Consider the following 14,378-nt stretch of genomic DNA (forward strand, 5'->3'; position numbering starts at 1 on the left):
TTTTTTCTGGAAACCTCTCCTTTGGTCTCACATTCTCGAATCCAACATGCTATAGCTGCGGATTCTTTCCTAAGTCCCAATGAACCGGCACAATCGGGACCACTTTTGTATATATAACGAAAAGTTCGATCTTCTTACTCTTACTTCGTGGGTCAGGTTATGTTTCAAATTGCAAATGGCGTCCAACGTAAATTCCCTTGAGCGGATTCCTTCCCAATGAACCGTAAAAATCGGCACCACTTTTTCCATTCGCGCGCTATCAAGTTCGATCTTCTTACTCTTCGTGGGTATAGATCGAAATATCCAAGATTCTGTTCGTTTTGCATGTTCTTCGCATAATATTTATACATTAGGTTAGAGTAATCGAAGTTGACCGCGCAGTGATTCATCCTGCAACCGTGGCACGTAAAATCTCCGATTAGATCGACGTAGAATCGTCCGTATCGGTGTCATCGCCATAGAGACCTCGATTGTCGTTTTTCGTCCAAGTAATGGAATCTACCGTGATCTCATACCTATTCTCCTCTTGGGCGTTGCTTGACGGCACGATTCGGACGTAGGTCTCTTTCACGCCTTTTTGTTCTTGGATTCCTTTGGTGTTTCTCTCTTCGCAGCTGACAGACTTGGAACGGACCTTTTCCTCGGGTTTTTTCGTCACCGTTTCGATTGATTCCAACGAACTTTTCCTGCGACTGGTTCGTCGGTCTATCTTGTTGATCTGATCCTTGTTGCTTCCGCTAGAGGTGAACTTTTGCCCTACTTTCGGGCTCTCGTTCTCCAGATACTTTCGAATCCATTTGGGTGTCTCGTTTGAGTACACCTGTGTTTTCTTTGCATATTTGGCGGGTGTACTTGGTAAGATTATTGGCATCTCGGTCTCAATCACTGTTGTGATTACTTGTTCGTTCTCGTCAAAGTTACTTTCCAGATACTTGCGCTTTGGTGTACCGCCCACGCTTAACTTGCCAAGCGTCGAGACACTGCTACTCTCATCGCTGCCCGTCGTCTCGTACGTGTACGAGTAATGTCGCTGGATATGCTTCGGTTCCTGCTGTTCGTGTTGTTGCTGCTGATGCTGCTCTTGATCCTTGTTTTTTTGCTCTTTCACTTCGTTCATCTCTTGGTTTTTTCGATTTTCTTCTTTCTCGATTCTCTTTAGTTTTTCCAACGCATCGTCAATCGAGTACCGCGGTGATTTTCGACCGCTAGTACCGAATTCAGGCAGCTTCACCGGCGACAACAACGACTGTCTTAAGTTCCCGGCAATGCTATGCCGCTGTCGAACAGGCGGATCGAGCAGTCGACGTAAACTCGAGTTTCTGATTTCCGGCACCGACATTCTTTCGCGAACCGGGATTGGCGGCGGTTTGCCACGTGTCTTGCCAACCGGCGTGACGTCTGATTTAGGTGGCGACGGCGATGTAGATGTTTTCCTGCCGGTAAACGGAAAATCCGGTGCAAGGAATCGCCTCTCGCCAGGCGGAAAGATCGGTGATGTGCTCGCTACAATGACGCTTTCGAGGCCTTCGCAAGTGGGACTTTTCAGCTTGCCTGTTGTGATTCCGGTGAGTTCTTCGGTCTTCATCTGTTGGTGTTCAAAAATCGGCGAGCTGGCGATTGGCAGCAAACGTGATTTGCAGCTATCTTGGCTATCAAGACTGAAACGTTGCTTTGTTAACTGACTGTCCAAGCTGAAACGCTGCTTCGGCGTACCGGCTATTAGTCGCAGATCGTTCTGAGTTTCTAATTCCGGAATCGAAAAGCGGTCGCGATTGAACTTGACCTGCGACGTTCCACTACCCAGATCCGGCTTCAGATTTCGATATTTGGCACCGATATCGAGCTGCGACAAGCGATCTCGCTGACTCGCCTGCATGAAGGCAGGCGCGAATCTCTTGTGTTTGATAGGAAAGGGTGGCGGTGAGGGAACACCAAAGCTATCTCGGCCGCTGCTGAGACACGGTTGGGACAATCGTTGCTGTCCCCGGCCAGGATAATAATCGCCTGTAATTAGAGTAGGTTGCGACAATCGTTCGCGTTTATCTTGTCGCAAAGCGAATCTGCGCACGTCCGGCTGTGAGAGTCGCGACGAGCTTCTTTCCATCGTGAGACTTCCACGATGACTCCCACTGCCGCCCAGAGCGTGCACATTTGGTGTTGAGAGTCGCTCTTCCTCGTTGATGCTGTTGTCGCCTGAAGTAGCGCGTAGACTTGTATAGGATAACCGATTTCCGCCACGATTCATACCGACGAAGTTAATGCCGCTTAAGCTGGAGTTGAGAGTTGGTTGCGACATACGGATGCGACGATCCGGGGAGCCGCCCGATCTCCGATCATACGAAATTAAGAGAGTCGGAAGATTCGGTTGCGAGTAACGGCTGCGCTGACTCGCGGGCGAATAGCTCGGTGGACACGGCGTAGTCGAACGAGTGCCCTCGTACGTAACAGAGTCCTGAGACTCGATACTCGACTGCGACTGTGGTGGTACTTTTACTGGAGTGATGTGCAAATTCGGCTGGGACAACCGGTTCTTGCGGCCCTGACTCGGTCGCTTCAGATGGTCAATCAAATTCGGCTGGGATAGCCGAACAATGCATGGATTTGGACACCGGTTCAGGTACCAGAGGTCCCGGCGGGAATACGGCTCACATCAGAGGGTGCCCTCTTCACGTAGACGACGCATGAAGACCGGTCGTACATCTTCAAAGAAAGACGGCAGGTCCAGCTCGGCAGCGCGTGCAATGCCACCGTCTTTGCATTCCAACCAATAAGTATCCATGAGACCTTTGCCCTGAAAAAAGATTAAGAGATCATCATATGATTTAGTTTTACAACATTATCGTACAGCACAAACATAATGTAAAACATAAATGATAAAAAACTATTTTAAAAATATTAGGATATTGCCTTCACGTCGACAAGACCACGATGCTCGATCTTAAAACCGCCCACCGCATCGAGCGCCTTCTTCATCTCTAAGCTGATGTGAATACGCAGAGCTTGAATAAAATATAACGTAAATAATTAATCAGAGATAGTGTATAGTTGTAGCTATACATAAGATAATGTAGTTTAAAAACAATATAAAATATACACAAGGTGAAATATTGAGGTGTGACTTCCGGCTCTTATTGATAACTCCAATTCAATATTTTTGTGATATTTGATCCTTTCTAGGTGTGTTGTATTAACATTTAAAGATGTCTTTTTGGGTTTGAACTGCATTAGCGTTATTTTTATGGTATACCATACCAATAAATGAATGGTGTACCATATATATTCATTTATTGGTGTACCATATACAGGGTGTATAAAAAGTATCGATACCACGAAAAATCTCTAAAACTAGACATGTTACGAGAAAGTGTTTCAAATAAAAGTTGTACGGTTTAAAAGAGTCCATTTACTAATTATATCAATGTGACTTTGGAAGGCGCCGCCAAGGTCAGGTTAAGGTCACATTAAATTTTTAAAACAAAACTCCCTATATATATACACGCACAGTTTCCGCTCAGATATCCTGCGAATGGCTCGTAAGGCCTTACATATTTCTTGTTATTAATTTCAACGAGCCTTAAGTCATAATTGTTTAAAACTCCCTATGTTTTATTGCAGATTCTTAAAATTGATGTGATAGCTTAAGTCAAGATTATTTTCCTTAAGTATTTTTTGAGTTATGAAGGTTGCACATATTAGAGTACCGATACTTTTTCTACAAAGATGATTTTGATCAAAACGAATTTTGTAAGCTTATGATGCAGAGAATTGTTGTGAAGCAAGTTTTGTAATAAAGTTAAGTAAAGTGAGGCCATTGAGCAATATGATGATACATCACTGTCATTGCTCAATGACCTGTTTAGGTTGCGGGGCAATAGCAGTTCTAGGAAGAATTGCTGGTTGCCACAGGGTGCGACATATCGCCGCATTGTCTGAAGTGCAATGCGGCATGTGTCGACACCGGCACCGGTAACCACTGATGAAAGATCGAGCAGAGAGCAACGGCAGCATCGAGTGGTGCGGGCACGCACACAAGCGAGAACTGCCGTCCGTGTGCGCACACGAAGGGCGGTTCTCGCTTGTGTGCGTGTCCCCACCGCTTCGATCTCTCGTTGCTCTCTGCTCGATCTTGCAACTCTGCCGGTAACTAGCACGGCCGTTGCTAGGACCGGTGGGCCTGCTGAATTGGCGCGATCGATCTACTATAAATCGATCGCGCGGATGAAGCAGCGGGAGACTGTGAACAGACTGCTAGCTCACTATGTGGCTCCGCAAGCCGGAGAGTTTACCGCAGTGAGAAACAGCCGTGTAAGGAACGTTGAAGGAACATTATAAGGAACTGGAGCAATAAAGATAATATTATAAGTTCAAGTATAGAACTTATTCTTCTCACCAACCAACCTCTTCGACTTCCAACAGAATTGACAAAGAACCTAACTTCCTATCCAACATAGTGTTTATAGATAAAGCAACATTTAAAATGAATGATAACGTCAATAAATAATGCTAATATCGACGATACTCTACTATTCAACCTCATAAGTCAAACAGTATTTAATGAAAATAAACTTTATTATAGTGTTTTGGAAAGCTTTTGAATTAAGCTATAAGAATTTGCAATAAAAAATAGGGTGTCCCATTAGAAAAATCCAAGGTGACCTGTCCTGACTTTGGCGATGTCATTCAAGATTAAACCTATAAAACCTATATAAGACAGTAAATAGATCCTTTAAAACTCCATAACGTTTATTTGAAACATTTTTTCGTAAAATGCCTAGTTTTCGAAATTTTTTGCGGTACTGATACTTTTTATATAGCCTGTATATTCATTTATTTATGCACGACACTTTCCATTCTACCGCTTTTATCAAAAATATTGAATTAGAATAAAATACACTCATTGGCAAAAAAATGGGTACCAATCTTTAGCACAACTTTTTAACATTTTTTAACAGCAGATAACCCAGCAAAACCCTTACGAAAAAGAACTACTGGCAGTAATATATTGCGGCAGTGGTACGAAATAATTACTGGCATTCTGTGTAATTGCCAGTAATATTCTCAGTGATTCCTGTAATATCTAATAATATTCTTGTGTGATTGTCAATATTTATATTACTGACTTTATTTATATGTAATCGGTAGTAGTTCTTTTTCGTAAGGAAAATCATCGTATTGAGATAAAAAAGGCTCAAATAAAGCTTAAACACCTTTCTTAACAACCAAAATATTAAACTTGAGTTACAAAAAATATTTTACACAATGGCGGATGTTGAAAATGGAGTTTGAGAAACAAAAAGAAAACTTTTTTTTTTAAACTATTGCATTAGTCAAAGAAATTGGCTACCTGGTACAAAATTATTAACTTTTAAGGCTCATTTTTTCCTAACAAATCCATATTTTCAAAATGTTTCTACAATTTGTTTTGACAAAATTATACCGTTTTGGAGAAAAGTAGACAACTTTTTCTTGTAAAATCTGCAAATCAGAAAAAGAATTGCTAAATGGAAAAGAATGACAGTATTAAATTCGTGCACACACGCGCGCAAACACGTACACACGTACATGCACGCACGTACGCAATAAATAAATGTTAGTTATCGACAAATTTGTTTCCAATTTAAAAAAAGTACACATTCTGTGTAAACTATTTTAGCATAGTAAAATAAAAATAGTTTTAAAAGTTAGAAAAAGTTGTCTATTTTTCTTCAAAACAGTATAATTTGTCAAAAACAATTATAGAAACATTTTGAAGATATGGATATTTGTTAAAAAAAAATGTGACTTAAAACTCAGACAATTTTGTATCAGGTAGCCGATTTTTCTGACCATTGGAATAGTTAAAAAAAAAGTTTTCTTCCCGTTTCTCAAAGTCCATTTTCAACATCCGCCAATTTGTCAAATATTTTTTGTAGAGTTTAATTTTTTATAACTGACAACGCAAAATTTAAACGGTCATAAAAGCCTTACGCTAGATGCTTAATTTTTTGGTTGTAAGAGAAATGTTTAAGCTTTAATTTGAAACTTTTTTTTATCTGAATACGGATGAGTTTTTACTGAGTTATCTGGTATTGAAAATTGTTAAAAAGTTGTGTTAAAGTTTGGTGGACCATTTTTGTTGAGAGGAAGTGTATTACAAAACATGTGTAGAATTGTTTTGTTTTCATTATTAAAATATTTGATTGTAAGTATTATGTAACAAATATATGAATCATTTTTTAAAAGTGCGAAAAATTATTTTAATACCTTCGCCGGTCGACTCCATGCGACTCGCGGTATTCACGGTATCTCCAAAGAGACAATAACGAGGCATCTTGCTGCCTACGATACCCGCCACGACGGGTCCGGTGTGAGCTCCGCTTCGTATCTGAAGTCGTTCGCCGGGACGTTTGGGCACTTGAAAGACGGACGAAGCTGCTAACAGATCCAACGCCATCGTAGCGATCTCCGACACATGTTTATCTCCTGTGATGAACAAAGTCAAAAGTGAAGAAATGTGAAACTTGAACGAACGATACCAACACACTAAACGGTCGAGTATTACAAAACATAGATGTATATACATATAATTATCTATACAATTATCTACATAAAAAAGAAAAAAATCTTATATTATCTTACAATAATTACAAAATAAAGATAATAAAAAAATAATTAACCCTTTAGTGTTAGATATAAAAAATGATCTACGAGTTGTCCAGACTGAGTTTGTGAGATCCACGCGACTTTAAGTTCGAATATTTCTTCAAAAAATCAATGCAGTAGAACCTCCCAAAACGTATGCTCCCAAAACGTATACAATACAAAATCCACTCTTAAAACGTATATTTTCCCTTTTGTCGTTTTTCCCACGATCCCATTGGAGCACAGCTCTTAGTGCTTACCCGAGTGCATCCGAGTATCATTTTATCTTTGTTTCATATCTAGTGAGTGATAAAGATAAAATATACTCGGGTGAGGAATCGGAACATAGCCAAGTATGAGGAATCGGAACATAACCAAACCTGCGATTGCGCATTTATACCAAGTCTTTGCGCATGCGTGAGTTAAAGAGTGACGAAATAGGGGAAGTATACGTTTTAGGAGGTTCTACTGTATTTTTTCAATTTCTTTCTTTTTTAATCAAAAGGTTGAACGATTCTGTGTCGATCAAAAGAAACAGATTGAAAAAATCTCCGGTAGGTTTGAAGATATAAGCGTTTAAAGAAAAACCTCACAATTTTTTTCGAAAAAAGGCTTTTTGTTTAAAAATTCATAACTTTTTAGGTAATTAAGATTTTTACAAAATTCCAACGCAGTTTTGTACGGACTCGTTCAACGTTTGGAACAAAAGTGTCTTCTAAAAATTGTAAAATTAAAAACATTTTCACAATGAGTTTTTTGGGATACATATGAAACGGAGCGTACATATGTATGTACGTAGTAGAGTGGTAGGCTCGCGGTCAGTGGTGGAGATATCAGAAATATCGCAGCGTTACTACTTGGCTAGTCGGCTTGCCTGAGTTGTGCAGCTCTGATGTAAAGAATGCATTTTTCTAGCGCCCAACTTTGACATGCAATATTTTAGCAATAAATCAATATTTAGATATATTCTTTTTTTTAAATAGAAAATTTAAACTTCCTGATCAAAAAAACAAGTTGAAAAAATCTCTAGTAATTTTAAAGAAACTTTTGAAACGTTTCTGCGCTTTATGACTTAATAAATCGCTATAAATGTACATATATTTTGATAAAAATTATGAAAAAAACGACAATTTTTTAATATATTAGAAGTACTCAAACTGAAAAAAAATTTATTTACTTTTTGAAATGCCAACATTTTATCCAGACTTAGGTCTCTCAGACCCTTTTTGCACTTCAAAATTCAAACTTTGCAAAGCTATTAAACAAATGACACTGTCAACGACTTTTACCATTGTCTAAGGCTCTAAAAGTTTTTTTTCATGGCCTTCAGATGTCGCGCTAAATTAATACCTAATAGAGACATTGGTTTAAAAAACTTTTGGATGAGTCTCGGAGTCCCATATCTGACACTGAAGGGTTAAGTACATTATAAGTACATTGTATTAAAAGAAATTTAAAACAGTTTTCTGATATCAAGTATAGTATAATATATTAACAAGAAGTATAGTATAATATATTAACGAGAAGCAATCGAAGATTTCATGCTTATATTTACCATTTCTAACAGGTAATCCGGAAGCGACCATATAAGAGTCTCCAATGGTCTCCACTTTGTACACATCGTAACACTCGATGCGCGCGTCGAATAGCTTGTAGATCGAGTTGAGGAATGTTACAACCTGAAAAAACATTTTGCTATTCCGTTATACTATAATTTCTAAATGTAAATTATTAATTATAGTTTTCAATATGGAGCAGAAAAAATTAAATTTACTCGGAAGAGCTAAATTTGTGTCAACTAATTAATGTTTATTTAGTGCTTATTCTACTATCTTATTTAATTTATTTAAAGTTCTTGATTATTAGACTCAGTTTAGTGTTATCTTGGATTGACGTCAGTAGCGAGAAAATAGATGCCTATTTTGCGCCTAACTTACGTTAAAGCAAAAGAGTATTTCCATAAAAACTCTCTTTGAATCAATAAAACACGCTCACAAAATATATCAAACACTTTTTTTTTGATTCACAACAACAAAATTATATCTGCAAAATCTAGTCGAGACACGTGTGCTTGTCATCAGATAAACCAGTGTGACATACATACACACCAAATGAAACGCTTTTGATTTAGTAAAAGCATGAGAATGATGATAAACAAGTAAAGAAACAATCACGAAATATTGAAAAGAATGAAAAAAATATTAATGCAATTTGCGTGAAATTCTCTTGCAAGTGTATTACATGCGTGCGGTTTTATCAGTGAATGAAAATGAGATGACATTATAACGAATTATTTATACGTAATTTAAAACTTGTATCTTGATTAATCGATTATATTTGATGTTGCAACAAAATGCAGAGAACGTACCTCAAGAGGCGTGTTTTCCGCGGCGATCTCCGTAAAACCAACTATATCGCTGAAGTAGACCGTCACCGCTTCATAATATTCTGCTGGCACCTGATAGAGATAAAAAAACATTTTATGGTGTATACATATATATGCTGTATACATATATATATTATCATATATTAAAAACATATTTAAAAAATATCTAATAGTTACAAAAACAAATAAAAAAATATAAAATTTTTTTAATAATAATTGCTATATTGTCTAAAAAATAAAAAAGTGTTTATATATATATATAAAACAATTTTAAACAGTTTCTAACTACCTGCTGAGTCTGTTTGAGTTGCTGAGCGACACTAGGTGGAAGCATTTGAAAAAGTAATGTGTCGCTTTTTCTTTTTTCGCGTTTGAGTTCACGTGCTTTTTGTGCCAAATTTGCGGCGTACATCTGCAATTAGTCGACATAACAAACTTTGAAGATATTAAAATCAAAAGTTTGAGAATACATTTGATCTTTCTATTAAAAAAATCATAAATAAATTCCAAAATTTTAGAAGGAAAGAGAGAGAGAGAGAGAGAGAGAGAGAGAGAGAGAGAGAGAGAGAGTGTGTGTGTGTGTGTGTGTGTGTGTTACTATTTTATAAAGATATTCTGAATAAAAAGATAATTAACTTTATCAACTTTATAATTCCTAAGAAGTTAGTAATAAAAAAATTCAGATTTACAATAATTACTATAGTAACATCTCCAACAAATTACTGTCAGCGTTATAAAAGCAAGTATGTAACATGAAAGAAAATCAAGTCGACAGCTTGAATCGCAAACCTGAATAGTAGCGACGGCATTACGCATCAGTATGATGATGATGGGCGACACAACTAACACTAGAACAACGATAGCGATCCCCGCGACTTCCTTGTTGCTCGCGTCTTGCAATGTTGAATTGACATATTCCCTAGTAACAAACATTTATTGTACGATCAACATAATTATAACATAATGTAACATAAGTAGTATTCAATAATAAGTAGCAGTCCATATTTGACGTTTGCAAATTATTAATAAGCATTAGTATAAATCCTCTTGTATCACATCACACATATACAGGGTGATTCAGAACAACCTTTTATCCTTAAAAATACATATTCTTCTTACTTATTTATTTACTCATTTGTAATTTGTATCATTTAATTCGTGCATCACATAAATCACTGTCAATCACGATGAGTTGCGCCGCTCTTGCCTATCTCTTGGATCCGACTCATGGTACGTCAACTATTTTTATTAGTAACTCAAAAAGTAAGCTTCAGACAAAATTTTGCCAAATAAAAAGTTGTCTTAGAATTTAGTCAAGAATATGTATTTTCAAGGATAACAGGTTGTTCTGAATCACCTGTATATTCGTATATTTATTCGTATATTTTTATATTAAGTGTTTAAGTACAAATTTATCAAATTGTTTTGTATAGTTTTCATGTTTAGTATCAAAACTGTGCAATCTTCAAATTTGAAATAAATCATATGATAAATTGTGCGAATAATTACTAAAGAGATTTTTCTTGTAACTTATGTAAAGAGAGTAGGAAATCAATACTTTTCCGATTACAATGGCTATCAATATATTCTACGTACAAGCGCGTGAGTGTGTTTTTACGCTGTGTATTCTATTTACGAGTTTCGCCAAAAGGATAAATACATCCGCGAAGAAACAGACACAATTCCATTATGAGATATTACTAGGTACCTTATCATATGACGCAATTCCCGCTGCAGCTTACGCAGCTCATCAATGTAAGTAGCCATCTCGTCAAAGTATGCAATCGCATCCTCCACGCTCGGTTCTCTCTTTTGATTTCGCAAGATTTCGTCCCGTCTGTAAAATAAAATACTCTCGTTTGTTCACATGTTTACGTCTGTCTTTACGCTCTTTCTTTACAAGCTCCGCGAAATTCATTAGTCTGTTACGTTATTCAATAAAAATCTCCATTTGCAAAATATTTTTTTTGAATTACTAAACGTTGACTTTGTTTCATGGAAAAAACTACAGTAACAAATGTATTCTGTATTTTAGTTTCTTTGCAATAATATTACAGTATAAAATTTATTTCAATATTAGAGGAGATTCTAATACTAAAATAAGTTTCTTTATTATATATTTTTCCGCTCGTGAAAATTTACAAATGAAAAGAGAGCCATATAAGCCGTAAACAGTGTCCGTGTTTTGATGATTTGTTCAATTTTCTAACGTCAAACGTTTCGATCCGTATTAGGATGTTTATTGTAATTATAAATAGATTGTCACTGAAGAAGATCGAAACGTTTGACGTCAAAAACGTATTGGCCCTTTTTTTATTTGTGAAATTTTTTTTATAACTACTGCGCGATATATCATTCGAGACACAAAAGAAATCAGAAAAACATATTTTACCTTGCTTTGAGCCGATCGTAGTCAGGCATGGTAACTGTGAGTTCATCGTAAAGCTTCCTGAGAGAAGGCACGTATGTTAGGGCGGCGTTCAGAAGATCGCGTCCGAGTGCCTCCTGGCGAACGTAACTGATGTAATTGTCGCCGATGAGAATACCGCGACCAAAGTAATTAATCCCTTCCACAGATGCGATACCGAGACTCTCAATACTTCGCAAGAGATTCTTAAAGGCTATCAGATATCTGAAACGAAAATTCCGCAGATTTGTGATGTTATTCTCGTTTCTTGCTAATAAATTTAATGTATTTCTCAAAATGAAAAGCAAAAAAAAAAAAAAAAAAGAGATTTCTTGACCGTTACCTCCATACACCGCTATTGTCCGTTTCCTTGATCTGATTAGTCAAATGGTCCAACATAGCGGCGTTCACGCTCGTGTACCATGCCATTACCTCAGTGATGCTGCTCTCCTCTGAACTTATCTTCTGTCTGTGTCGAGAATAAACGAACAAACTTTGCACTCAAGCCAATTATTAGCATAATGTCAATATCGGGAAGGTATACTCCGAATTATGATCTTTTGTCGTGTATGTGCAATAATAATGTACATAATATGTATAAATATAATTGCATCAAGGCGTGACAGAATAATTTGATCAAGCGATCTTATGTTCAAAACAGACGTTCGAAAATATTTTTACTAACTCAACGGTTATGTATTTCTCTTTCTCTTACACAAAAAAATGATAGAAATAAACCTAAGTTCAATCAATTTTTATATAAATTGAACGATATTATAATTCAGATTGATATTAATTTGCATTAATTATATGTTGTATTAATATTTATTTTTATAATGTTTCAGCGCCGTCTTTAAGAATGATTTGGGGATGATAATGCAAATTTCCGAAAAGGTGCTATCTAAAAACAGATAAAAAAGAGATCTTTCAGGACGAGCACAAGCTACCTTGGAGGATTCGCACGTGGCGATATCGGTCGATAATGACACCGGTGGGTAGACCTTCGCATTCGTTATGAGATGAGGGTCCGATTAGTGCGCTGTGCATCGTCGTAATATCGAGGCGATATTCAACCATCGACAGACGACGACGTCAGGAGGAAAGAGAGAGAAAGACAAAGAAGAAGATACATAGAAAGAGAGAAAGATGGAGAGTGAGATGAACAGAGAAAGACAGCAGGCTAAAAATACTGTCTATTGCTCCAAATAGGCGCTCGCGCGCTCATGTGTAACGACCTCTTCCATTGCTCATAAAGAGAAGGTGAGAGAGAGAGAGAGAGAGAGAGAGAGAGAGAGNGAGAGAGAGAGAGAGAGAGAGAGAGAGAGAGAGGGAGAGAGAGAGAGAGAGAGAAAGAGAGAGAGAGAGAAACGGAGAGAAAGAGAGAAAAATAAAAAGAAAAGCAATGATATAAAGGAACAAAGAGATTGTTTTATTAAGCTCTTTGAGATCATCTATTTTTGATCGTAAAAAGAATCAACATAAAAGAATAATCATAAACATAATAATAAATAAATAAAAATCTTTCAGTAAGTAAATTTTTAGTATGGATAGAAAGAATAAGAAAATAAAAAAAGGTAAGCGTAGATATTTAAAAGAATTAAAGAAAAATAAGAAGAGAAAAAAAGAGACAAAGGAGTAAAAGTAGTTTGTGCACTTTAGAATAATATCTCGTAAGACCATTAAGCAAACAGACACGTAATTCGTAAATGACAATAACAAAAGAAACATAAACGTTTAGAAATAGAAAGTATGTCAGAAGAGAAACTTATAGACCTCACAGAAAAAAGATATCTATTTTTTTAGAAGATTGACTTCTTTAACATATATATTATATTTATTATACATATATTTATTATACATATATTTATTATATATGGTTTATTATCATGTTGTTAATAAATATATTTAACATATATTTATTAACAACATGATAAAAAACCATATATAAAATAATTATAACAAATAAACAATAAAAATAATTAAATATTAAAATTTTTATAGTAGATTCACTCTCTCTTTCTCTCTCTCTCTCTCTCTCTCTCTCTCACACACACACACACACACAGGCGCGTGCGTGCCGGCGCGTGCACTCACACGTGTAGAATGTAAAAAAACTTATTTTTAATTATTAAAATAAAAATTTATAAAAAAATCACTGAAGTAAAAAAAGAACATGCGTCTAAAGAAATTTTGAAAGCATTTATATCAATCGAACTTCCACTCCGAGGTATGAATTTTCGCAAGATTTTTTTGCACTAGACAAACATGCCATTTCTACTTAAATGTTTTAAAGGTATAAAACTATCCTCGCTAAAAACCGGGTTTTTTTAACACTGGCAGCCTCAACGGAATTTTTAAATTGATCAGTCTATTTCTGTTCTGTTTTTCTAGAAGAGTTTATCTATAGTATTTAGTATTTAAAAGAAAGAGAGTTTCATTGCTTGTTTTTATCACTTTGTGATCTTTCACATTTTTGCAAGTAAACAATGCAATAATTGATAACAGTATATTCATATTTTTAATCAAGAAAAAAGATAAACTCTATGGTAGAAGTATTTTGCAGTTATATTACGTTGAGATAATCAAATTGAAATTGAAGTTTTTGCTAGGACAAGTGGCGTATTGTCGCGACCTCGTACAACATATTCTCCATCTTCATGCTGTCGGAATGGAGTATATGCGCGCACTACTGGCTTTTCCATATCGATACTTTATCGCCCTATCGATTTATTGGTCGTTACGTACGTGCCTCTGGGTCGGTCGAGACTCGCACTCCACCGTTTTCGCTCCATCGCGAAATAAAAAACCGTGCCTTTTATAAATATTGCCCTAAGCACGACACATTAAAATCAGCGAGTTTAGTGAGATTGCTCACGAAGTGGGAATTATATTGCGAGGTTGATCTGCTTCGTAAGAGAGAGAGAGAGAGAGAGAGAGAGAGAGAGAGAGAGAGAGAGAGAGAGA

The 14,378-nt window shown here is 36.4% G+C and overlaps 2 protein-coding genes across 3 annotated transcripts in view; both read right to left on the reverse strand.

Annotated features, from left to right (window-relative positions):
- Positions 1-418: 418 nt before the first annotated feature.
- Positions 419-2,296, reverse strand: LOC109861405. The gene has a single exon (XM_020441039.1). The coding sequence runs from the start codon at positions 2,294-2,296 to the stop codon at positions 419-421; it is 1,878 nt and encodes a 625-aa protein (XP_020296628.1).
- Positions 2,297-2,637: 341 nt separating this feature from the next.
- The window catches only part of LOC109861406 (receptor-type guanylate cyclase daf-11), a 19,726-nt gene continuing 7,985 nt past the window's right edge, over positions 2,638-14,378 (reverse strand). Inside the window, exons 3-12 of one of the 2 annotated variants that reach the window (XM_020441040.1) lie at positions 11,758-11,883; positions 11,400-11,639; positions 10,716-10,844; positions 9,797-9,926; positions 9,297-9,419; positions 8,990-9,079; positions 8,177-8,300; positions 6,244-6,462; positions 2,908-2,999; positions 2,638-2,791 (exon numbers count right to left, since the gene is read on the reverse strand). In XM_020441040.1, coding sequence (XP_020296629.1) covers positions 2,651-2,791; positions 2,908-2,999; positions 6,244-6,462; positions 8,177-8,300; positions 8,990-9,079; positions 9,297-9,419; positions 9,797-9,926; positions 10,716-10,844; positions 11,400-11,639; positions 11,758-11,883 — 1,414 coding nt within the window. In that variant the 3' untranslated portion in view covers positions 2,638-2,650. The remainder of the gene's footprint in view (positions 2,792-2,907; positions 3,000-6,243; positions 6,463-8,176; positions 8,301-8,989; positions 9,080-9,296; positions 9,420-9,796; positions 9,927-10,715; positions 10,845-11,399; positions 11,640-11,757; positions 11,884-14,378) is intronic. The other variant, XM_020441041.1, reaches the window with a different exon arrangement.

Source organism: Pseudomyrmex gracilis, unplaced genomic scaffold (genome assembly GCF_002006095.1).
Source record: "Pseudomyrmex gracilis isolate BER0280 unplaced genomic scaffold, ASM200609v1 scaffold_738, whole genome shotgun sequence".
In the NCBI taxonomy this organism is placed as follows: domain Eukaryota; kingdom Metazoa; phylum Arthropoda; class Insecta; order Hymenoptera; family Formicidae; genus Pseudomyrmex; species Pseudomyrmex gracilis.

Bases quoted from the DNA above. Each gene is read 5' to 3' on its own strand.
- LOC109861405 (XM_020441039.1), bottom strand. From the start codon at position 2,296: ATGTCGCAACCAACTCTCAACTCCAGCTTAAGCGGCATTAACTTCGTC.